This window comes from Neovison vison, chromosome 1 (assembly GCF_020171115.1).
Source record: "Neovison vison isolate M4711 chromosome 1, ASM_NN_V1, whole genome shotgun sequence".
Lineage (NCBI taxonomy): Eukaryota > Metazoa > Chordata > Mammalia > Carnivora > Mustelidae > Neogale > Neogale vison.
Window position 1 is genome coordinate 53,198,795 of NC_058091.1, and position 26,541 is coordinate 53,225,335.

The 26,541-nt window shown below is 37.5% G+C and overlaps 1 protein-coding gene across 3 annotated transcripts in view; it reads left to right on the plus strand.

Moving 5' to 3' along the window:
- FILIP1 (filamin A interacting protein 1) overlaps nt 1–20,490 on the plus strand; it is a 183,245-nt gene extending 162,755 nt beyond the window's left edge. For 2 of the 3 annotated variants that reach the window (XM_044246991.1, XM_044246988.1), the window contains exon 6: nt 2,629–3,461. In XM_044246991.1, coding sequence (XP_044102926.1) covers nt 2,629–2,835 — 207 coding nt within the window. In that variant the 3' untranslated portion in view covers nt 2,836–3,461. Of the gene's footprint in view, nt 1–2,628; nt 3,462–16,678 lie in introns of those variants that run through there. The other variant, XM_044246993.1, reaches the window with a different exon arrangement.
- Nucleotides 20,491–26,541: the final 6,051 nt, after the last annotated feature.

Consider the following 26,541-nt stretch of genomic DNA (forward strand, 5'->3'; position numbering starts at 1 on the left):
TTTATATTTAAAATAATTTTAAAAATGAAGACTGAGAGAGATGGTCAATATGCAGGAAGAATGAAAGCTGCCTCTTGGCTTACATTTCTATACCCTAAAATATTCAGTATGTTGTTGTGAATGGTCATAGCCATATTTTATTCCAAAAATAACATTAAAGTATTTTAATATTAAAACCTATTTTAATAGTATAAAATAAGTGAGCTTATATGTCTAAATGCTACATTTTATTAATAGCATCTTGTGGAGAGCAAGGGCTGGATAAATACTTATTTAATAACCAACTGGAAGCCTAAATGAACGATTACAAAGTGTGCCCAAAGTATAAAAACCAGAGCTTTAAAATAAATTCTAGTTTTAAAAATACCTCTAGTGATTATCTTCATTTACTTGGGACAAATTGGTAAATTAAATTATAAAAGAATGTATACTATTCAGATTTTAATTGAAACCAGTAGACTAGAAATTATGATTCTTAGACTCTGAACAAATTCTGTAGCATGTATTAGACACTCTTAAGGACAGGAAGCTTCTTATTTAAGTCTAGAAACTGTGGTTTATTTTCTCATACCCACAGTATAATTTACTTAAATTTTCTGTGTACCAACATAGATTTAAGACAGACTTCAAAGTGTGAGTTACTAAGTGCTTTGCTAGTAAAGCTTTTCGTTATTGGCCCAAAGGTGCTGAATAGCATTCAGAATTGCTCACACTTCTCAAACGGTTCAATATAATATTGCTTTTTAAGCAACAAAAAGCATAATTTGGTATGCGTGGTTATTTCTAATGATTTTTATAAAAAGATGGTGGAGGTATAAGTTGTACCTTAGAGCAGATTTTCTGCTGAAACATCTTATTCTTATTTTAAGGGTCAGATCAAAATAGCTTTACTTACTTTAGTAACATTTTTCACTACTGATTAAACCCCATATACAAACAAGACTTCAAATAAATAAGATTTATAAGGTCTAAAGGATGGCCACTTACTTCAGATATATCAGATTCCATAAAGTCAAGGATGACAAAAAGTTTAGGACACGTTTCTTAGAAATTGAAGAGTGAGGCTCATTCATTTGTGCATTTATTCATTCAACATTTATTGTTTAGCTACACTCTGGGCACCAGGTTTGGTGCTGACTGCAAAAGGGACCTGTAGAATTGCCCACCTTAGCAGGAGAGGCAGGATTGAAACCTACCCAGTTGGAACCTACCCTCCAGTGGTCCTATGATAGAGGTGTATAAAAAGGAACCCTCCAGAGAAGGCTTCCCGGAGGAGGAAGTTTTCATAGATAAGGAGAGGTTTTTTTGTTTTTTTGTTTTTTTGTTTTGAGAAAGAAAGCAGAAGGAGTATGTAGAGAGAACAGTCTGTGCAAAGGTATGCAATGTGAAGGAGCCTGCCTTATTTGGGGAATAGTGAGCATTCCCACGGTGCTGCAGCTGTTGGGCGCAGAGACAAAATGCAAGAGCAGAAAGTATAGCAGACTGGGGTCAGATATTGAAGAGAGGTGCATGGCTTATGAGATTGACCTTTAATCTCATAGGATGGACAAAGGACACGACTGAAAGGGCATTGATGAAAGATTTATGACATGATTAATGTGTTAGAAACCTATGTCTATGAAAGAGTTTAAAATATAAATTGGAGGGCACAGAGGCTGAGGGTGGGGACACTGTTGTGATTTTTTAGGTTAGAGACGGGGTAGGCTTGAACGGTGGTAGTGAAAACCAGGACAGAGATGTATTGAAGATAGGATCAAAGAGATCCTATCTCTGCATCTAGAGAGTGGCTCTGGGGTTTGGGCATGGTTGTATGGGTAGACAGGATGAAAAACGTAGAGGGACTACTGTTTGGGGAGAGGATAAGTCATGTTGGGGGCATTTATATTTGAGATGCCTGAGAGACAGTGGGGATGTCTGGCAAATAGTTGGAAATCACATGTGTATTCCAGAAGGCCATTGAAGGCTTGAGGTCCTGGGACTTAGCAACACATGGGTGACAACTGAGGCCATTCTCAGGGTGAATGTGGAAAACGAAAAGAGAGCTGAGAAGGGAGCATGGTGACACCCACTTTTAGAAGAAAGGCAAACTAGAACAAGGAGCCAACAAGAGATTGAATAGGAGTCATCAGAGATGGGAGGCGAATGGGTGAGACTCCAGTAAGAATGTGTCACAGCCAGAGATTTTAGGAGAACTTCAAGAAGAAGGGTATGGCCAGCAGTGACAGGAAAAATGAGAAGAGTCTGGCATCACTAAGAGACGAAAGGAGAGCTGCTTCCTCTAAAGAAAGTAGAGATAATGTACGGGACAGTGGGAGTAAAGTTGCCTGAGTTGAAGCCAGGTGGTTGTGTTTTCTCTGTGAAATAGGAGTTAAGGTCACTTCCGGAAGGGTAGAGGAAGTAGGTCAGGGGCTGGAGAAGAGAAGGGGTATCCACTGGCTCAGATGTTTCAGGACAGGTAAGAGGAGGCAATCAGAGTGGATGAGATCCTGACTCCCAAGTTTTAACAATGTTATCTAGAGAGGTGCCCTCCATGGGCTTTCTGTCCACTGATGATGCTCAGACTGATGGCAAATCCAGGCGGAAACTCACTGACATCTCCCTTGTGTCTCTATATTTTCTCTCTTACAGTCAGGACAAGATGGGTCATCCCAGCGACCTACACCCACCCGCATTCCTATGTCAAAAGGTATGAAAGCAGGAAAGCCAGTAGTGGCAGCTCCAGGAGCAGGAAATCTGACCAAATTCGAGCCTCGAGCTGAGACTCAGTCTATGAAAATAGAGCTGAAGAAATCTGCAGCCGGCAGCGCTACCTCTCTTGGAGGGGGGAAGGGCTGAGGGCAGTGGCTGAGGGGGTATGTTGTGCAGACGCTACCGCTGCCGTGAACGCGGACCTTCGTCTGCTTGTGCCAACTCTTTACATGTACTAACTGCAGTTTTAAGTATCCTGTTTATAAAATAATCCACTAATAGCCATGTGTCTTTCCTATTTTGTACATGTATTCTGATGCTAGAGAACAGAACTAACTAGCAGAACTACTGCTTCGTTGAGGATGCTGGGCCTGAGGCGGGGCTGACTTCTAGTCCCATTTTTGCTTCTAGAAAGTGGACCCATCAGTTAAACTGCCTGAGCCTCGGTCTCTTTATGTCAGTAAGATATGGGGGCTGGATCTCATCCTCTCCAAAGCCGGATCCCATATTTCCTAATTGTAAATCAAATTTAATAGGCCTTGTTCCACAATAATTGATTTTTCAGAAATTCTATTATGAAATAGGAAATAGTTTAACAGTTGCCATTTGCCTCTATTAAATCCTGAATTTGCTTCATGTGCTGGAAAAAACATCTCCTAGCTATCACAGGGCCTGGACCTTTACAGTTTAGCAAAAACAAAAGCCTCTGGGATGATTTCAGGAAATAATTTGAATGTGAAATAAAATGGAAATGAAATATGGAATCCTAAAAACAGAGTTTTACTTATTTGTGTGTCTGTGTGTATTATAGAGGTTTTGGCCATCTCCAAAACACTCCCAGAATTTTATAGACAATAATTTTAGAACCATTAATGTCAAATTCATGCTCTATTCAAGTGTGCAATTGATTTAAATTGTGGAGCTGTTTGAATAGAGCTGCCAAATGATCCTTCTATCCATTACAACCTCAATAGAGGTTAGGTTGTAATGGATAGAAAATAGAAGAAAGTAATTGTGATACATTAAAGCCAAGAAAAAAAATGACAACATTCATAACTTAATTGAATTCAAATATTTTCTTCAGTTGAGTGTGGACTTTACTTGCAAATATAGAATGAGTTCATGAGTGTGTATGTGTGTGTGTGTGTGTGTGTGTGTGTGTGGTGTGCCGTGGTGTGGTGTGGTATGGTGTGGTGAATTGGATTATTATTCCTGTCCATTTTACTTATATTTGTATCATTTTCATTAAAATCAAGCATGTTTTAATAAGCATGAAACTGTGAATGCAAAATGCCAGGTGTCTTTGTGAGATTAACCATGTTATTAAAGTAGACATTGTGCTTCCTGGTCAAATAACCACAAATGAGCTCAAGGCTAATAACCCACAACTTAGCATCTGAGGTCTCAAGTAGGCAGCGCCCTTGTCAAAATTTTTAAGCCAACTGAGTAAATTTATAAAAATTCAATAACTACAAAGTTGCAGGTTGTTGTTTTTCCACTTCTGAATTGTGAGGGTTCTAAGACTATTTGGATAGGCCCTGCCTTTGATATTTGGGGAAAGATAGTTGTATTTTTTTTTTTTCAAAGATGTATGACTTAGCTTTTTATCATCAAATCATCAAACTTCATGATAAAGAGGCTCTTCCCTGAGTTGTTTCCATACCGGATTTCCTATCTCTTGTAGAACTTCGACTTCCGTTGTATATGGTGGCGGTGGATGCCTTGCAGAATTCATATTCTTTTCCTTCAGGTCTCTATTGCCTACAGCTCATCAGTTCTCAGCATATGTATTAAGAGATGTTGACTAACCCTAGGAGACGTGCTATAATAATTGGATTTCCAGGTAGAAGGAAAGAGACTGGGAAAAAAAGATTTTATAAAATGTGATTTTGAACAAGTTTAAACAAGAGTCTTTCCATTTCCAATACTGACTTGTCTCTTTTTTAAAGGAAATTTTCCCATTTTGTAAAATACTCATCCATCCCTTGGAAAAACAAGGACATTCCCTGTTTTTCACATGCCTCCTTGGCATTGAGAGTATTTAGTGTTGCTGGGGTGTAACTCACTGTATGTGAACAAACAGTGTCAAAAGAACAAGCCTCTGTCTTCCTTCTGAGTCCACCTGTCATTCTCCAGCGCCTTTTATCATGATTCTTGTCACTGCTGCGGTCTTTGGCTGTTCCCTGCTCACACCACGCTTATGTTGTTTCTGCCTGGAAGTCCACACCGTCTGCAGGGAGAGAGCTCTGAGGGGCTGAGCAGTGCGTGTGCAGGATGTTTATGCATCTGGAAGCTGGAAGAAAGCCACCTACAAAGTACAGCTGCTAAGAAAACTTGGCAGAACAACACATAGTCACTTTCCAGAAATGGTAAAGAGCGGCCATGGCAGTTTTTCTTTGTAATTTTAGAACCAACTCTACGTTTATTGGATAGCTTTGTTTTGAGCCACATATTAGAAATCCACTGGGGATAGGAAGTGGAAGATTTTTTAATTTTTATGTTTTAAATTTTATTTCTTTATCTGACAGAGATCACAAGTAGGCAGAGAGGCAGGCAGAGGGGGGGGGGGCAAGCAGGCTCCCTGTGGAGCAGAAAGCCCGATGTGGGGCTTGATCCCAGGACCTTGGGACCATGACCTGAGCTGAAGGCAGAGGCTTTAACTCACTGAGCCAGCCAGGCGACCCAGGAAGTGGAAGATTAACTGCATTCTAATTCCAGCTTCTATGTTTTCAAAATGCAGCTTGCTGAGCTTTTATAAGAGGGAATGAGATTAAAAGGTTAGAGTCTTCTCCCTGTCCTGGGACACAGTCGTGTAGTAAAAGGGCTCACCAAGGCTGTGGTGGACAGCTGTTGCTCAGGTCCTACCTGAGACAGGGGAGGAAGTGCCATTTCCACAGATTTCAATGGAATGGCTCCCCTTGGGGATTTGCAGGGCACAATCTGCCCAGCTACAGAGGAGGACCTGGGCTTCTCCTCCAGGGAATAATTTTCATGGGTTGACTACTTCAGCACACTGTGAGGGAGGCCATTTAGCATGCGTGGTATGAGAAATGTTCCTGTGTGGGACAACACCCTAAGGGTGTTTATCGTTTCTTGAAAATGACCTTCCTGTATGGGTCACTTGCTTACACAGAGTCCTTCAGTTTCTACTGGCATTCTTACTATGTTTTCAGTGGGCAAGTGAATGGGTGGCTACTAGACTCTAGAGATGTTAGTGTATTCATTAAGGATAGGTCTTACTAGCTGTCTTACTCGAACGTCTTCAAGAAGGAAGGGAAGGAATGGCTTTGATGTGTAGTGTGGGAAGAACGTAGCTTCAGGGAAGTGAAAACACGTCCAAGAATATGAGATGTACAAAGATTTGAATTTCTCATTCCCTCATAGATTTGGAACACTGAGGAAAGCACGAGACTTTGCTGATCAGAAAAGCCCCAGGGATATTAGATAAGAAGAACGCATTTATGTGGGAGGCTGGAGGGCAGAGAAAGGAAGAAGAGACCGGATGGGCACAGAGGGAGCTTCCCAGCAAACAGGAACATACAATCCCCAAATTTCCTCAACCCAGATGAAGTTCAGTGTTTCCCTCTGACCACCTCCTCCAGGGTCTCATGATTAGTTATGTCCTTATCCTCGGCTGTTTCAATTTCTCCCTTTTATCTGCTACTTGCGCACGGATATAAATATGCTTTGGATTCTTCCATTTGAGCACAGTTCCTCGTTCAGCTGTGTAGTCCTCTATAATAGGTGCTGCCCAGATAAGCCAGGGACAGAACACTCAACCTTTTCTGCCTTTACTGCCACATTTCCATTTATTCTTAAACTTACTTTTAAAATTGTTATTAAAGTCATTAATATATGGAGTTAAACTATCAGCCAGCACTAAAAGAAAATGAAAACAGCTGTTTCTGATCTCACCCCTCTTTTCCCTCAGTCTGATTCCCTGGAGAAAATCATTCCTAACCCTTAACTCTTTCTTCTGGTATTTGTCTACATATTTCCAAAAAAAATTTTTATTAATCTTTCAATTATTTTTCAATCTTTATTTGTCGATCATTATGGTTTTTTTTAAAAAAATATTTTATTTATTTATTTGAGACAGAGAGAGAGGGAGAGGGGAGGGACAGAGGCAGAGGGAGAGAGAGAAGCAGAGCAGGAAGTCTGACCTGGGGCTCTATCCACGGGGCTCAATCCCAGTACCCTAAGGTTATGACCTAAGCCAAAGGCAGACACTTAACCAACTGAGACGCCCAGGTACTCCTTTCCATTTTGTCTTGACGGTTGAAGAAATTTAAATATTGTTCCCTGTGAAGAAATTTAAATATTGTTCCCTGTTGGGGTGCCTGGATGGCTCAGTTGGTGGAGTTCACAACTCTTATTTTTTTTTTTAAGATTTTATTTATTTATTTGATAGACAGAGACCACAAGCAGGCAGAGAAACAGGCAGAGAGAGTGGGGGAGGCGGGCTCCCTGCTGAGCAGAGAGTCTAATGTGGGGCTTGATCCCAGGACACTGGGATCATGACCTGAGCTGAAGGCAGAGACTTTCACCCACTGAACCACTCAGGTGCCCTGGAGCTCACAACTCTTAATCTTAGGATTGTGTGTTTGAGGCCACAGAGATTACTTAAAAATAAAATCTTAAAAAAATATTGTTCCTGCTGAGCCAAATAGTTTACTATGTGTTCCCTTCCTCTTACATTTTTCACCCTTCAATAGGATAATTATGTTAATTTTTCATCTGCTTGGTTTTCTATGTATGTATCTTTATTTTTTTCCAAATGCTCTAATAGATCTGCCAAACACTTATCAGTAATTTTTCCAAACACTTAAATATATCAGTTTCATATTTTTACCTGGAGGCTTTCTTAGTTTAGTCCCTTATTTTCCTACGTTAGCCCTCTGCTTCCCAACTTAGTCTGGACTGGTAATGCTCTAGGCCAGGTAAGGCTCTTGTCCTATTGTTCTTTTGCTTAAGTTGAATCCTCTTGTTTCCCAGGTTTCCTCTTCTACTTCTTTTGCTTACATGCCTGTCGGTCTGTATATCAATCTATCTCCTGAAGTACATTTGACCCTTGGATAACATGGGAGTTTATGGTGCTGATCCCCAGTGAAGTGTAACTTTTGACTTCCCTAAAACTTAACTACTAACAGCCTACAGTTGACTGGGAAGCCTTACCAATTGCATTAACAGTCAATTAACACATACTTCATATGTTACAAGTATTATATACTGCATTCTTACAGTAAAGTAAGCTAGAGACAAGAAAATACTAAGAAAATCACAAGGAAGATAAAATACATTTATAGTACTATACTACATTTATTGAAAACAATCCACATATAAATGGACCTGAACAGCTCAAACTTACATTGATAAGGGTCAACTATACATCTCCCAGTAGTTTCTATCGAAAAAAATCCTTTGGTAACTTTTTTGAGGTGGACTACATATATTCTGGGAATAGATCAAAGGAAGTGGGATGGAGAATATCATGATAAAATGTACAAATATTTTCATTCCCCTGCATTTAGTCTGTGCTGTCCATTCGTATGTTTAGGTCTAGAACTGCTTAGGTCAAGTTTTTTGTTTTTTGTTTTCTTTTTTTGTTTGCTTTTTTCCTGGAATAATAAACCTTGGGTCTCTGGTAAGAGTGACTATGACATCTAATCTCTTTTGGTTTTCCTTTGACCTCTCTGACCATTCTACTTGGTCTCCCTTGTTGACTCCTTATTTTATGCGTAAAACCTAATGGTCACTGTTCCCCTCTTCTCTACCATTTACCTACACTACTTGCTCATTCTGGTCATTTTATGTACTCCTATGGCTTCAGTTATCACCCATATGTTGATGGCTACCAACCTTCTATCTCCAAATGCATATCCAACTTTGTACTGTGTATCTCCAACTTAACTTGTATAAAACCAATTCTCAACACTTCCTCCAACCCTGCTCTTCCCCTCCTCTTCCCCCTGTATCTCAGCAGGGGTTATCCTGATCCACGCAATTACCCAGGAAAGAAGCTTGGTAGTCATTTTAGGCTTCTCCTCCTCCCTCACCTGTCAAGTCAACTCATTGAGCAAGTCTCATAGTCTAACCCCTTAACGCTGAACCCACATCTCCATTTCCCTTGCTACTGACTGAGTTGAGGTTTTAGTTACTTCTCATCTGGATTAGTTCAATATGCCCCCTGACTGGTCTCATAATCTCAGCCTCAAAACTCTGATTTGTTTTTCATTTTGTTTTCCAAAGTTCAAGTTGATTGTGTCACTCCTCTATCTGAGTACCTTCTAAAGTTTCCTCATTACTTACAGAACATAGCACCAACTCCTCCATATGGCCGTTGAGGCTCTCTTTGACTGAGCTCTCTCCCTCCCTGCTCTTTGAGCATCTCTCCCCTTCCCTTTTCCTTGCCTGGACTCCTAACCCCCATGTGGACTGAATGGCTTACATACCAGGCCAGGCCACATTTCCTTGACTTGTTTGCTTTGTCCCTTCTGCCTACTTTTCCTTCTGGTGGTTGTATTTGTCTCTGTTCAAAATTTCTTTTAAAAACCTTGCTTCTACTAGACAAGCCATTATTTCATAATCTAACCTGGGGTTTAAAGCTTGTGTGCTGCTGTAAAAAACTTGGCACTCACTGTAGAGAAAGAAAACCAGAAGTTGAAGGATGGTTCGATGCTGTAGAATAAAGAAATATTCTAACTTCTCACTTCCTCCCTTTGTCTGCAACTCAAACCTGTGAGAATGATGTGGAGGGTCCTGACAAATCATGTATGGGAACATGGAAATAAAGAGATGGTAAAATGAGAGGAAATTAATGTATTGCCATTCTGGATAGCATAAGTTTCATCTTTCCCATCAAATGTACTATCTATCGGTCCATAATATGTGCAGAATAGCCAGGGATCCTGAACTGAGGAGATGGCACATGTCATGGCACACGTGGAAAGCTAAGGGGAACTGAGACATACAAACATGCCTGAATGAATTCTGAATAGCTCTTTCCTCACCCTCTCTAATTCCCCCAGAGGAACATGAAAGACACTTCTGGAGAGAGAAAATTTCAAAACATTTGTCAGGCTCTTCAAGTTCTTGAAGGAACTTCTAAAATAGGTCAGGGGTCCCCTGGGTGGCTCAGTTGGCTAAATGACTGACTCCTGATTTTGGCTCAAGTCAAGATCTCAAGGATCTCAGAGATGGAGCCCTGAATCGAACTTCATGCTCAGTGCAGAGTTTGCTTGAGATTCTTTGTCTCTGCAGCACCCCACCCACTCACACTCTCTCTCTCTCAAATAAATACAGTCTTTTTTAAAAAAATAGGTCAGGAGATGCTAATGTTTTAAAAAAAAACAAACAACAGGGGCACCTGGGTGGCTCAGTCATTAGGCATCTGCCTTTGGCTCTGGTCATGATCACACAGTCCTTGGATCTAGCCCCTCATCGGGCTCCCTGCTCAGCGGGAGAGTCTGCTTCTCCCTCTCTCACTTCCCCTGTTTGTGTTCCCTCTCTTGCCATCTATCTTTCTCTCTCTCTCTGTCAAATAAATAAATAAATAACAACAACAAAAAAACCCAAACCACACCGCCAAAAAGCAGGATTCAGATTTAAGATCAATAGTAAGGTGACTATCCAGAGAAAGTAGATTGCTGAACAATGGCCTAGTTCTACCTAAGCTAGAACTGAAAACCAGGAGACCAGAGTAAGGTGTGTGACCTTTGGCAAATTGCCTTACTTTGGCTTATGGTTTAGCATTTAGTTGTAACCTTTTATGATTCTGGCATTCCTCCTTATAGTCAGATGATAGGCTTCACTACTAAGCAAGCAACCTAAAACATTCTACTGTAACACTTTCCCTAAGACTAGTAAATAATAGCTTATCTGGTAAATGTAATTTTGTCCTCTCTACATGTGATAATGTTGTGATGCATGATGGTCAGAATTGCAAAATCAAAGGCTGGCTACAGCTGAACCAGACTTTAGAGGTCAAGAAGATAATTATCTCTACTAATAAAGATGAAAACAAAAGACCAAGAACAAAACAGGAAAACCCCAAGGCTTAGAGATGTCTAACCATCTTACTAATGATGATGCCAGGTTTTCTGTATATGATTCATTATTTCATGTGATGAAACAACCTCAGGTGAGCGAAGTACGTATTCATATATAGACTAAAATACCCACACGCACTGGGCCAGAATAATACTGCCAAAGGATTTTGAGATATTAAGATATCTACATGGAAACTATATGTGTCAAAGTTTTCATAACAGCACTTTGCTGAATATTGTTGTCCTTATCTAAAAAGCATCAGGCCAGGCCCTTCCCAACTTTCACATACAATGTAACTTTCCATGTGATTCTGTGGCCAGCCATAGACTGAGATCAACCCTAGGCATTTAGCATCTGTGTCCAAAGAGTAGATCCCAAGCATTCTTGACTCAAATACTTAACTATTTTTCCACCGTTGAATTCCTATTTATAGTTAATGTCATATGTGGGATAATTGGTTCCAATTTGATTGTATCTGGAAACAGTAAACTATTTGAGAGATAAGGATTAGCTTGCCTAAAAAAGTAGTTCCCAGTCAGAACTGATTATTGGCAATTCCTGCAACGTGGAGAAGTAAGGGGATGATCTGGGCAGATGATGGAGTGGGAAATGTTTTGGAAGGAAGCAAATAAACTATTAGAAGGTTGAGAAACCCCAAGAGAGTGTATATCATCTGGTTCAAAAGTTTCCTGAAGCAAATGACAGAACTGATTAGCGGAAGTATTTTTAATTAGCTGAGCTGAATCCAAAAGAGGGAATACAAGTCCAAGTCAACAGAGGAAGTTTATTGGACTTCCTATTTAAAACAGATGTTTTATCAGGACTCTGATTAATTTCTGAATGTGATAATAACAGGACTGAATACCGAAGCAGTTTATTCAAATGAGAACCTTTAAAGTACACAATACCTAGGCATTCCTACTTCTTTCTAAAAGGTCTAGGACATTTTTACAGGTGAATAAATCACTCTGTGGATAATATAGTAAAGCAGGGGTTTAGTAGCTAGTGGAGAGGAAAAACAGTACAGCACTAAGCCTGTTCATTGCCTCTCAGGCAGAGCCCATGGGGAGTAGGGAGCCACGGACCATGGGAAGCAGGTCATAAGCTAGCCAAACTGATGTAAAATCCAAGAGGAAATGTTTTCTGTGGTAATTTGGCATGCAGTTTCCTGTGGATGAAGCAGCCCTCCTTTGCAGAGGCAAAATCCTACTATAAATTGATCTTCGACTCTCTTAGTCTCTGGTGTGTGAACCTAAAGACTATTAAAGCAGTCTTGTCTCATTTACTAGAATAGATTTTTACAATTCAGAGCTCAAGTGTCCCCTTGCAGAGAGTTTGGCATATAAACATATAAACATATGTATTGCTTGGGAGGAAGGCACTGACTTTCCAGGGAGTACATCTTTCCTACTCCACAGCCAAGGAGCCCTCCTGAGAGGAATCAGACTTGCAATTTGTTGCCATGTTGCCACACTCTAGCTCTTGAGAGTCTCCCCCAAATTTCTCCCCAAATCCCAGCTTGCATATACAACACTGGATCTCAAGTCATCTGGCTGGCCAGTAGTTTTGGGTTACCACCCAAGGAGGATGAAAGAGTAAGGTCAGAAGTCAAGTATAATTAGGAACTGATAAGATGTTAAATTTCCTTTCTGTGGACCATTATCTAATAGCTGGTGTACTAAAAGAATGAATTCATATTATTGTGAAACATCATTTCACAATAATGTCATAATCCCAAATGATTAATGTGTTACCCAAAGTTTCTTCAGGAGAAAATATCGAGATAACATTTTGAGAGGAACATATAGAGGAAAGTGTAAGTATTTTTGTTAAACTGCTAATGTCAAAAATACATAAAAAATCCAATGTCCCTGTGTGTGTATGCTGATTAAGATTTAGGAGTTTTCTTCCTTCTTCCAATTAGGAAAAAAAAAAAAGATGTTCTTAAATGTTTGCAGATAGAGGGCCCTAAACTTAAGTGCTTTGCTATTTTGAGTTTGTTGATATAGGTGGAAATAAAAATGGGCTTTGTTCTCAACCTGCCTGTTATATATGCTACAAATTACTAATGTCAGAAAAATAGTAATTGTAAAAAGAGAAAAGTTTTATAAAGAATTACACCTGATTTTACTCGGGTTACTTTAGGGGACCCACATGACCTATATTTGGGTCTTACTCTGAGATGAAATGAAGACAGAGTAAGAAAAGGAGTAAGATTTGCTCACTGACTTTGGAACTTCAGTAAAATTTATAACATACTTTTATTGTATTAAACCATTAAAAAAAATGCCAGGGAGAAACTTGGAAACTCTGCCCTTAAAAAAAAACAAAAAAACAAAAAACAAAAACTTAACTAATGTCATAATCCCTGAAGCATTTTATTTTATTTTATTTTATTTGCCAGCAACCAAGGACTCTGTATGCATCAGATAGTTTTGCTGTGTAATGAGTCACCTCAAAATCTAATAACTTGCAGCAACATTTTTTATCTCTCATAGTTTTGTGTATTGGAAGGGAGATTCTTTTCTGACTCAGTTTTCAGATTTGGGGAAAACGTAGATAATAAACAAGCATAGATTTAATGAATATGTTTAGTAAGTTTCAATTAAAGTAGATCTTCTATCATATAGATCTTTTCTGTCTCTGGAAATGAGATGAACTATGTCTCCATGTATATAAAACAAAATAACTTAGGTTTAATTGTATTCCTTTAAATAAAGTTTATGTATATAAATATGAAACCCTCTTTTTTTTTTTTAAGATTTATTTATTTGAGAGAGAGAGAGAGTGCACAAAGGGAGAGAGGGAGGGAGAAGCAGACTTCCCACCTGAAGCAGGGCTCTATCCGAGGACCCTGGTGTCATGACAGGAGCTGACGGGAGACGCTTAACCAACTGAGCCACCTAGGCACCCCTGAAATACCCTCTTTTATTATTAAAGTAGAATAAAATAAACTGTTAACATTGTCAAGTATTTTTCAGACAATCTTCTTAACAATGCAATCTGATTAGGGGCATGTGGGTGGCTCAGTGGGTTAAGCATCTAACTTCAACTCAGGACATGATCTCAGGGTCCTGGAATCCAGCCCTCAGTTGGGCTCTGGGCTCAGAATCTGTACCTCTCCCTCTGCCCCTCTGCCAGCTTGTGCTCTCTCTCTCACAAATTAATAAACCTTTATTATAATCAGATAATGCAATCTGATTAATAGCACTTATATATATACACACATATATGTATATATGTATCATGTAGGATTCCAAATTTGCTAATTTAAATATAATAATAATAATAAAATGAATAGTTCACAAGATACTGTTTCTTCTATGTATGGCCCCAAATACCAAAAATTATGAATTCTGAAAATTCTAATTCTGAAAAGCTATCATGATTATGAAGATTGCAAACATGTTCAGATTAAGACAACTCTAGGAATTGAGAGGTTTACACACTCAAGATGAGAGTAGTAACACAAAATGTTAGCATTGCAAGGCACTTCAGACAGGATCTGTAAATCCCTCACTTTGTGGTGAGGAAACAAATGCATGCCCATTCTGAATTACATCTAGCGTAAGAACAATTCTGGATTTCACTCTTTTTTTTTTTTTTTTTCAGTAGCCAACACACAACTCTGAGATCAGGAGTCAGACAATTAACCCAGGCACCCAGGCACCCCAGGAATTTATTCTTTTAAATTTTAGTTCTCTATGCTTTCTTAAGGGAGGAAAATGGGGAAGATACTTGAATTCTATTAGGAAGACTTGAGATCCATGTCTTTTGATTCTTTGAAAACTATTAATGAAAAAAAATTTTTTAAAGATTTTATTTATTTGACAATCAGAGATCAGGCAGAGAGGCAGGCAGAGAGAAAGAGAGAGGAGGAAGCAGGCTCCCTGCTGAGCAGAGAGCCTATGTGGGGCTCCATCCCAGGACCCTGAGCTCATGATCCCAGGACCCTGAGATCATGACCTAAGCTGAAGGCAGAGGCTTAATCCACTGAGCCACCCAGGTGCCCCTATTAATGAAATTTTAAAAAGAAAGTGTTGAGTGGGAAACGGCATTTGAATCTTAGATCCTGATTTTTAACTACAAAATATTTTAACTTGTGTCTTTAGTTTTTGCCTGAAGATTTTGATATATTTTTAGGCATTGAAAAAATTTAAGAGCTCTAACAATTTTCCAATGAGAAAAATGAGACGATCTTTAAGGGTTTGTATTATTGTCAAAAATCATGTTTGTTGTGGGGGGGTAGAGGGGTAGGGAGAGGGTGGTTGGGTTATGGATATTGGGGAAGGTATGTGCTATGGTGAGTGCTGTGAAGTGTGTAAACCTGACGATTCACAGACCTGTACTCCTGGGGCTAATAATACATTATATGTTAATTAAAAAAATAAAAAATTTAAATTAAAAAAAATCATATGTATGTCTTAGAAGCATTACAAAGTCTTCATAGCTAAGTTTTGTTAAGTATATAAAACCTTCATGTATTTCATTTTACTTTGCTTTGCTGTTTTATCCCAAATTCAAAGCAAAATGTCGAGAGAAGGAATGGAAATATCGCCACCTACTGGTCAGTATGAACTGAAGTAAAGTTAAAACCAAATTAAGAAAACTTTGACAAATGATCATCCACTGTACATAATTAGCACAAATCTATAGGTCTGTGACAGAATATGCTTTAATCAGTGTTTATCTAGATGTTAACTACTTAAGTAAAGATAAAATGTAAATATTAATTACTTGAAATTAAAGTAAAAATAATAGGCAGAAATTTCCTCACATTATTGATAAACCCTGACATTAGCTTCTACACTTACAGCACTGCCACATATTGTCAGGGAGGTAATACATTTTTCAGGTAAAGAAACTATCTGAAGCTTAGTTATTTCTTTGCTCTGTTCTTTATAATTTCAACAATGGTAGGACTCTTTCTCATTTTGAGCACTTATGTATTTCCATGCCTAGCACAGTGATGGGCATGTAGGAGAGCCTCAACAAGTAGTCCTTGATTGAAAGAATGAAAAAAAAAAGATATATTTTAATGAAAGCATAAAGGGTAGAATAACAGCAAAAATCAATCAAATAAATGCAAATATCACACACCCATAACAACATAGCTGGTACTATCTCAATCTATTTTCTTTCTTTCATTCTTTCTTTCTTTCTAATTTTTTTTTTACTTTTATAATAATGAATTTAGATTTAAGAGCATATACATAAGGGGCACCGGGGTGGCTCAGTCAGTTAAGCGTCTGCCTTGGGCTCGGGTCATGATCGCAGGGTTCTGGTATCCAGTCCCACCTTGGGCTCCCTGCTCAGCATGGAACCTGCATCTCCCCCTCCTCTGTCCCTCCATCCTGTTTGTGCTCTCTCTCTTACTCTACCTCAAATAATCAATAAAATCTTTTTTAAAAGGCATATACATAATTTTGCAAGCAGCAGCAGCTCAAGACAAATGTAAATCATGTTTAGTGTCTTCTAAAGAATAATGAATATTTCCTTATTAAAATTCAAATCCACAAACATAGATAAGGAAATTAAAAACATGTGAATATTGCTCAGATTAAAAAGAGTGTGGCTGTTAGAATAGAGTTACTTCTAGAAAATATTCTGATTTCCCAGTATGGGGCTTATATGTAGTAACTAATGTCTTCGTGTTCAGTTATTTCCTTGGGTAAAATCCACCTAATATTATTAGAATATTAAACATAGTGCCTAAAAGACTTTTAAGAATTTTGGAGATAAAACACATATGCCAATATAAAGAAATTACCCAAGAACAGTCAAGAACTGCAGGGGAAGCTATTGGGCTCATGTACCTGTTTTTGTTTGTTTTGTTGTTTAACATCTACAGTCTTCTTTGAAATGATGTGGTGTTGATCCTCACATAAACTACTGATTTTTCAGTTTAATTGAAAATGCTGTATCTTTCTTTTCTTTATAGAAAGCATCGTCATTCACCAGTTACGTATGAACTCCAGATGAAATGGTAAACCAAGCACATACTGGGTGTGTGTACTTCCTCTGAAACCTTGTTGAATGAGTAGTATTTCTACAGCCCTCCATCATCACTAAGGTCCTCCATGCTACTGATCACTACTGGAAATAATTTTCTACTTCCAGTGATTTTTTTTTTTTGAGGATATAATAATGTTAAAGGCTGAAAATGGCATTGTTGATAATATAAAACTAGGTGGCAGAGCAATTCAATTTTTGTGTCAAAATAAATTTCTCTTCCTTTTGCAAAGCTTTCAGGTCCATGGGCACATGCTATGTAATTTATTTTTATAATACACTTTGTAATGTGATTTTTTTCCTGAAGTGTTTCCTTTTTCGTAGTCTATGGCACATATATCTGTAGAGGACACTGTCAGTTCTTCCAACTATCAGTACTGGTGCATTCAAAACGGGAACCTATCATTATTTTCCTTCATCACCATTTTATTTCTGAAGGAAAAGAAAGTACAACACTCTACATATTTCCCAGGGTAAATTCAAGAGATAAAACAGAAGCAAGAGATTCTAGAAGTGGTATTATTATTGCTTGTACAATACTGTGATTCTGATCATGGTTCAACAGTAATAAATAGCATTAATTGAAGAGTTTAATTTTAAATATGTGAAACCAGTTTTAAATACGTAAAGCCTATCTATTGTTCTGTGCCAAAACCCCTGGATAAATTGAATTCCATATGGAACAAATTATAAAAGGAGATATATAAGTTTAACTAGTAAGGTTTATGGGAATAGCTTGACTGAGAGTTCAATTACATTTTTGTGTGCATTATTTGCTTAAATGTACAGGACTTATAATAAGGACTGTGATATCAAGATATTTCTTACAATCTGCTCAAATGAAAGCCCGAAAAATAAAACTGACCTAGGTAATGTCTGCATCTTTAAAAAAAAAATGGTAAGAGAAATCCCATGATAGATAACATTTTTTTTTTCCTTGATAGACAGGATTTGGATAGATTTTCATAATAGCATGCAGGTTACAGAATATATTCTTTAAAGATAAAAGCACAATATGCATTACTCAAATCTCAATGTCAGAGCTGCTGTTGAATTTAAGCTTATATGAAAATGTGCATCTGAAGTCTACTTGAAACCCTAATAATACAGGTTTTTAAAAAAAAGACTTTGCTATTGTGAACATGTTTTCATTAAGGTCTTTATAAAGATAACTTCAAAGATAAATGAAGAGTTGACGTGTCAGTTTCTGAATGCAGAAATCATATATGATGGAACTTTACCGAGATTAAAGAAAATGCTTCTGAGTGTCCCACGGATAACCGAAAACCATGCAAGTAACAGTGTTGGCCCATTTCTCCAGTTGACAGCTTGTATCCAGGTTACAAGCCCATAGAGGCAAGTCCACACCAAGTCTCTGGAATAGAAAAATTAATTGGATACCCTCCCCTATGTAACTTTGGAAGGTTGTAAGTTATACTTTATAGAATTAACAGTCATATTTGGTAAATATTATAAATTAAATAACTATATTTTATGGCAAATTAGTTTGATTTTTGTAAGTAAAAGAAATGCTACAGTAGGCTTGTCCTAGCTTGAATGATAGCCAATGTATCACATATCCTTCAGGGCTTTTGATTAATGATTAAGAAAACTAGAGTGTGTATGTGTGAAGATTTAAAAAGTTGTTGCTATAAGTTTTGTTTTCTGAAACTTTCTGAACTGTAACGACATTTTCAAGTAGAAAAGGGTTTTTATCTTGTATCGTTATCTTTTTTTGACACACAGTTAAGTTCCCTATTTGCCAACGTTTATACTTCTAATGGCAAAATATTCTGATATATCACAAATAAGCATTTGAAGCGAATAGCTTTTTCTCAACTTGTGGGAATTTCATTACATGAATAGTGAAAAGTCTAGAGGATAAGACTTTACTTCTTGATTTTAAGATATTATAAGTGATTTATGTCTATGTGGATCTGAAGTTTTTATTTCTCTTGAATTTATAATGGAATTTGGTACTTGCAACGAAGAGTAAGGATGGTGGTGCAATCTGAGGCACTTAGATGGATGCTGGGCTTTTTTCTCTTCGTGCTGGGATTAAGTCCTCTGTTTAAACTCAAATGGAATCCGAGCGACAGATGAGTAAAATTAATAAAGAATAAAAAATAGTTTTGAAAGAAAAGAATGTTAAAAATGAACAGAAAAGTGAAAATACCAGGTAGCTGTAACCTTATCCAATGAATAAACAAACAACATCATAAACAGTCCCATCCCAGTATCCACATCCAATTAAAGAAACTGCCTCCATGTGCAATCCTGGTACCATCCTAGACTCACATAATTTCTGTACCTCTTATTATAAGTAAAATCTCCAATCATCACTCTGAAAGGGAATCAGTTTTGAATGGAATAATTCTATTTTCTGAAACGATTCCAGTTTAAGGTACAACAATTGAACTAACCCATTATTTACCCCTTTCTTTTTGATAAGAGATTATTTTTTGAGGTACCTTCTGCAGAGATGTCTTTCAAGGATTTCATAAAATTTCAAGGTTTGATGAAGATGGTGGATACATTTTCCAGACGTTAGATGCCTAGAATGTTCACAAAATGTGAAGAATTGATTGTCTCTTAGAAAAACCAAACAAAAAATTTCATGATGGAATATCTAGCTTAAGCATTAGAAAAAGACACCGGCACTACTGAAATAATTTACAAGTTCTAAAAATCAGTGGCAGAGCAAGAGTAAATGTTGGATCAGACAATGTAAAATGTTTATGTCCTTTATGTTGTGGTTGAATTTCCTGGAAATGAAGAAAAAAATGAGCAAAAGTTGGACATATTCATGAATTTGATGAGCAACAGTTCTAAAAATAACAAAAATGCAAAAGGGAAGGTAAGAAAAAAGAGTAACACAACTGGTCCCTGAAGCATATATCCCCCTTTGGACTCCTGTGCTATCCCCCTGCTAAAAATATTAATTAGAAGGCAAAGAGGAAAAACAATAAAAGTTATTGTGGTATATTCATAAATATTGGGGAGAATTTAATGGAACTAACTTTGTTTAGTGAACACTAATATTTTATTGTCTTAAATTTTCAACATCTACTCCGTAACTACATATTAACAACTGTGTTTGTTACATGGGGAAAATGCAAAATGCTGTAGATTACTAAGTCTGAATAGAAATATTTATTGGTGCCATTTTATAATGCATTTATTTTTTGGGTGTTATTTTCTCATTTATGTTATCTGGGTAATTTTACCTTAACATTCATAGATTTTGTTATTTTTAACAGTGCAGATTGTATCTATTTAGATTTTGTTTAAAAAACATTAGATGTCAGCTTCTCCAAAATAAGAGGCTTACAGTGTGATAGAGATACTCTTAAAAGTCTTGCAGTTGAAAGGATTTTCAAAAGAAAAGTGTGCATTGAAAAATTTTGGAGTTACATTGTATTTTCACAGCATTCTCAATTTTGTCTCCTTTAAGTTTTATTAAGTACATGAGAAGTTTATTATTTTTCACTACAGCCAAGTGAATTTATGGGTATCTACTTGTCTTTTGTATGAACGTAATACCTTGCTTTCAGTTCTTCACAGGTTATTGAAATTATTTAGCCAATTAAGACGTTCTCTTTGTGTTACTTCCAAAGTCAACCATGTTTATCAAAATCTCACTATAGTGAGAAAAATAACAATTGTGGTATACAAACATTGTGCAATATTCTTCAAGTTGGAACATAATAGTCATAAAATTAAAATCATTTAAAATGAGTATGCAATCTTCACCTTTTTATTCAAAATTGTTTGTTTTAAAATAGTTTTCACTTCTGCCTTTCATACAATCTTAAAAAGTTTTGTTTTGTTTTGGTTTGTTTTTTTACTGTGAATAAGCAGAAATGGTACAGCAGGTCTGTTGAAATGGGGGATACTTTTCCTCTGAGTTGCAGCATAGTCTGATTCTTTAGTAAGATGAACACTGCTACACAGCAAGTGCTGGGACTGGTTATAGGGTTTCCCTCAGCCCTCTATCTTCACCAAATGCATGGTCAGTCAATATTCAGGTATTACTTTACTGCTTTCTGCTGTCAACCTAAAGGTAGGTTATTGAGTGGAACAAATCCTCCTGAGGTTTTGCCAACAGGCCACAGCCCCACTTCTAGAGAGGCAGTTGGGTAATGCTTTCAGCCAAGTGGGATGGGGGTGACAGCGGGGCTATTCTCTGACCCCTTTTATCAGGTTTTTAACAGGTGGTCTATAGCCAATCCCTAATTATCTTTGCCTTATTTGGGACTAAAGGAATGGCTTTTTCCTGTTTATTGTTTAAATATCTGCATATCAAAAAAGCAAGCAAGCACGGTGTGTAAACAAAGATGCTTTCTACAGGGGGGTTGCAGATGTTAGGGGTCTGGCCCACAAGGCTATTCTGAGGCATCTTTTTTGAAGGAGCAGAGCCCCTTGGGTGCACATGGTTTAAGAGCACTGGCCAAAAGTCATTGTTTATTTCATGACTTCCCAGGAGAAGAAAGGTCTCAGCCTTTCTATATTTGCTCAAATGCATTTGTTCCCTTGAGCCCTGGGCTAGAGTCACTTTTAATGAGCACCAGGCTATTTCCGTGTACAGAGAAACTGCAGCAAGTTCCCTGGGCTCCACACATGTTGGTACTAGGGGCTTTGCACCATACTGGTGTTCTTCGTCCTTTTTTTTCCTTGAATGTCATTAAAATTTACTTTTGAAATTTTGTGGTTGATGCTATCCCAAGGAACCTATAAAAGTTGCTAAACTTTGAGGCCTCCAACCAGGGCAACCCTCACTGACTGCATGGTTCCAGGCATAGTGACCTGCCCACAGGAAATGGCTGGAACCCAGTGCCCCGGAGTTCCCAAATCACTTTTTTTTTTTTTTTTTTAAATTTTTTAAGCTAACCAGTTCTCCTTTCATTTCCACTGGCATTATTTGCAGCATTTCTTTCAGAGGCAAGTGTCTCTAAGGAGAATTATTTTTTTCTTTCTCTTCAGGAGTCTCTTTTCCCATTCTGGCTATAATGATTAGGATTAGTGTATAAAGTTGTCTCTCCAGTTTGACTGTTAGCTTCCTGAAGACGGGACTTGCATATTCCTCAGAGTGAATACAGGCCTGGATAAATGTTTGAAAACGGCAATGTAATTCCTTCTAGGGAGAGGCCCTTTTCCACTCTTCTAGCTGCTGTATCTCCTTTCCTCCAATCTTCACAGACTTCTTCCACAAACATAATCATGTTTTTCATTTTTTACTTTTCTGGCTTGGAGGGTACATTTCTTTCTCCTCTTTGACAGCAAGACATATGTTTAGTCCAAGTGGCAGGGTGTTTTGTGGGCACCCAACTACCAACTCCTAACCCCAAAGGTTGCTCCTCTAGAAGTACCTCAGCAAGGGTATTCAATGGCAGATCTTCCTTACCAAATTGTTCTGGCTGCCGATCCTTCCCTTGTAAAAACCTCTGTGCCCACTGAAGATTTTAGATGCAGAGTATCTGGATCAAACATGAAAATTCTCAAGAATCACCCATCTTAAGGAAAGACAACTCTCTGCAAAGAGAGGTCCCTCACCAGACTACTAGATGGCCTATGCCATTTTAACAAGAAAAGTGTGTTCAGTCATTTTCAATTCACACAGAAGCCAAGCATTTGTTTCCACATGCAGTACTGTAGCAAGTAGACAAGTGGAACAAACGGACTGTATAAGCTAACTCTCAAGAATGGGGAATACCAGAGATCTTGGTTTAAAGGGAAACAACCCAAGATCTTGAGAAAAGGAACATGATCAGCTAGGGTATGGAGTCTTGTGAATCAATAATGAGTGTTGTATATGGTTCAACTTTCTCTATATTCTTTTATTTTTGATCCTATTCTTTCCTGCATGGAGAATCATATCACTCAGACCTTAGGACCCATTTCCTCACAGTTTAGTTTTTTTTTTAAAGATTTTATTTATTTATGACAGACAGAGATCACAATTAGGCAGAGAGGCAGCAGAGAGAGAGGAAGGGAAGCAGGCTCTCTGCTTAGCAGAGAGCCCGATGCGGGGCTCGATCTCAGGACCCTGGGATCATGACCTGAGCCGAAGGCAGAGACTTTAACCCACTGAGCCACCCAGGCACCCCACAGTTTAGTTTTTGACATCATAAAGAAGATGAGGTGTGGCATCTCCTATAAACCCTTGTGTACACATCTTATATGGCACTGACCTCATTATATTTCAATTGTTTGTTGGCAAGTTGTCTCTTCCACTAAAATGGGAGTTGAGAGTAGGTCTGGTTAGTTCAACAAGATATGCTGAATGTCTTTAAGACCTTGGCATTTTTCCAGGTGTTTAAATATAGAGACCCATAAAAACAGTCTCTGACCCTGAGAAGCTTTCTCTAGTAGAAAAGACAGACATAAGCATATTTCTCTATTATGGTAAGTGCAAGGATAGAGAGGTATGTATAAGTTGACACGAACTCAGAGAAACTCTTAGCACAGCCTGAGGGACAAAAAAAGTTTCCTCAAATTCGCTACTGTCTTGTATCTTGAAGAATGAGTAGGAATTAGCAAGGCAGTTTCAGTAGAGTAGGGTCTGAAGTAGCGGAGCAGTAGGTTGGACGGGTTAGGAATTGAAGGCAGTGAGTGTAGATTATTTTTCTCAGAAAATTCAGTGAAAATAAAAATGTTGTGGAAGAGTTTGCTGAACCCCTACTTTGTCCCTCACCATGCACTGGTCAGAGGGAAGTCTAGGAGGTCATGGTTATTTGTTGTCATAAACATTTAGTTCCACTGACCAGAAGAAAAAAAAGTTTCCTTTATCAGGCTCAGTAGAAGTTGACTTTCATGTTTAAGTTTATTTTGTGAAAGTCATCCTTCAAGAATACGTTAGAGCTATTTTAAAGAAATAACAACTTGATAGGTAGTAGTGACCCAAGTGTTTAAAAAAAACCCAAATAAATAATTATGGAATGCCTGCCACAGTCTTCCCCTCCCCTCAGATTTCCCATATTTTAAAACTTGAACATAAAAATGTATATCCAAAAATAGTCCAAATGTGATTATAAATGGTTAAACATGTAAAAAAATTTTTAAAAGTAGGCTCCGTGCCCAGCTTGGAGCCCAGTGTGAAGCTTAAACTCATGACCTCATGACCCAGAGATAAGACCTAAACTGAGATCAAGAGTCAGATACTTAACTGACTGAGCCACACATGAACCCCTGGTTAAACATTTTTAAAGATCTACTTTCCCATGTCTATTCTCATGGAGTAGTAAGTCTCTTTCTTCCTCTGTCCCCTTTAAAAAATAATTTCACTATCTACATATAATAGATGTCAGCTGGCTGTCAACTTAGAGATGGCAACATCCTATTTGAAGGAAAGACCTTATCTATAATTGATGGCACCATGGATATAATCAATTGAGAGAGTGTCTGCAGTGGGCGTCACGAAGTCTGAAGTCTTATCAGAATTATATTTTTTCATTTAAAGAAAGTGTGGAATTATGAGAAAAGAAACCTTAATTTCCTCCCCAAAACCAGGTTCTTAAGCTGCCTACTCTTTCCTCTATGAGACTATCACTAAAATACCTTGTTTGACTTGTTATTTCTGACTATGATTATTATTCATGAACCTGCAAAAACTTTCATCACAATACCAATGACCTCAGGCTAATCAGATAATTTCTTAATTTGGGAACAAAAGAATTTTCTTAAATGCCTAACTGAAAAAGTTTAATATACAACAAAAAAACAGGAAGAGGTCAATTTTAAAAGCAGTAATTTTTCAAAGTCAGTTGGAACCAATCTCTGATGTAAATAAATATAATAAATTAAATTTATTACACAAATTCTCTATCATTCTTTCCCTAAAAATTTTCTCCATTAAACATGAATATGATTTAGTCCCATCAGAGTTCTCTAAAGTAAGCTGCCATGATTAACTGAATAGAAATTTTTTTTCTTCAAAAATAAACAAGTAAAATTACTACCCAGTCACTGAAAACAATTCAAACCATTTCCAGTTTCCAGTTCTTAAGAACTTTCTCTGAAATTCAAGCTGGAAAAACTGTGGTACATTTTTTTAGGTCTCTTCAGCTTTCCTAAACATTGTTATGCTACAGCTGTGAATGAAATGGCTTGAATATGGCTAGAAACTGGAGAGTTTAAGCAGCACTGAATACTCAAAGGTGTCTAACAAGCAAACCTGTGTGGCCCTTTGGCCAAACAGTAAAAAGACCAGTTTCAGTTTCCTCTTCTTAATTAAGTTACTCAATAGTTATGTAATATTTTTTCTTTAATGTTTCTAGTTACCTAGTTTGGTGGCTTGAACACACCAGTTGAGCTACAAAATAAAAAAAATTATTATAAAACTACCCTGCCAAAAGCTATTTTTATACATCTTTTCAGATCATGGGGTCTGCATTCTGCTTTATTATTTTGGATTTACTTTTATATTTGGGCTCATGCATTCTTTGCACACTTACTGTGTTGACCTGGTAGTTGGCATTAATATCATTTAGCCATGTAAATTCTCCTTTCCCCAGGAATCAGCAAGTGAACAATCATTTGAACAAGAGAAATATTATCTACATGTATCATCAAAACACACACATACACACACACCCCAGTCACTACCAGGAACCACAGTGAAAAATGCATATATTGGTAATCCATTGTGAGACCACTCTCTTTTGTTATACCAGAAATGCTGAATAACATTTTAAGAATTTCTACCTCATCAGATTAAATGAAAACAAAAAAACAAAAAGCTACCTGGTAAGGACAATCATAAAACAATGTATAAAAAGGAAAGCATAAAATTCTGAGTCCCCTGAGACAATGACGTGGATGTGAAAAAAACAGGTCGGTAAAGCAGCATATCGTGATGGTTCAGTACAGAGAGTAAAAGGAACCATAAGGATATTAAGAGACTGAAAAAGCTCTTCATCTACTTGGCCCTCATCTGAAAATTTAAGTTTTAAGGAAGCATCTAAGGAAGCTTTCTGTTCTACAATTCCGTTTCAGTCAAAATGGAATTTCTAATAAGAAAAAAAGAGATAAGGAGTTAATCTTTCTTATGAACAAACAAAACTAAAGAAAAAGCAGATAAACATATTGACATCACTCAGATCCCTAGAACAAAAAAAAAATCTGAGGGCAAAATAACTGTCCATTTATACACAATACTGAGGTAGCAATTCTCTTAAGGAACTAGGACATTTAGCGGATGTGATAATTCAGCTAGAGATAGGGAGAAAAAAACTTGCCGTATGCTTTTTATTTTTGCATTATATCCAGTATTGTTATATTTTTGGGAACCAACAGAACTTAGCGGAAGTATTCCATGCCTTCTCCATTAACTGTGATGGATGAATGTTTTCCATTTGAGCCCTAGGTTGAAAGTAAACTTGCATAGATCAAAACAAAAAATACTTTTGTTAACAGTGCTAAGAATTGGGGAGATAATAGTGTCATAGAAGAGCAAAAGCAAGCAAACCAGTTCTCTGCCAGATAATATTTGATTGGCTCACATTCTGAGACTTGCAGTCATTTTGAAAATATATTTAATTTTAAATCTGAAGCCTAAACAGTCTTCATTTTCCTTTCCTTCGTTTACCTTACAAAGGGCATAAATATATCCACATGGATGGGACTGGAAGAGATTATGCTAAGTGAAGTAAGTCAAGCAGAGACAGTCAATTATCATATGGTTTCACTTACTTGTGGAGCATAAGTAATAACACGGAGGACACTGGGAGATGGGAGAGAAGTAAGATGGGAGAAATCAGAAGGGGAGACAAATCATGACAGACTGTGGACTCT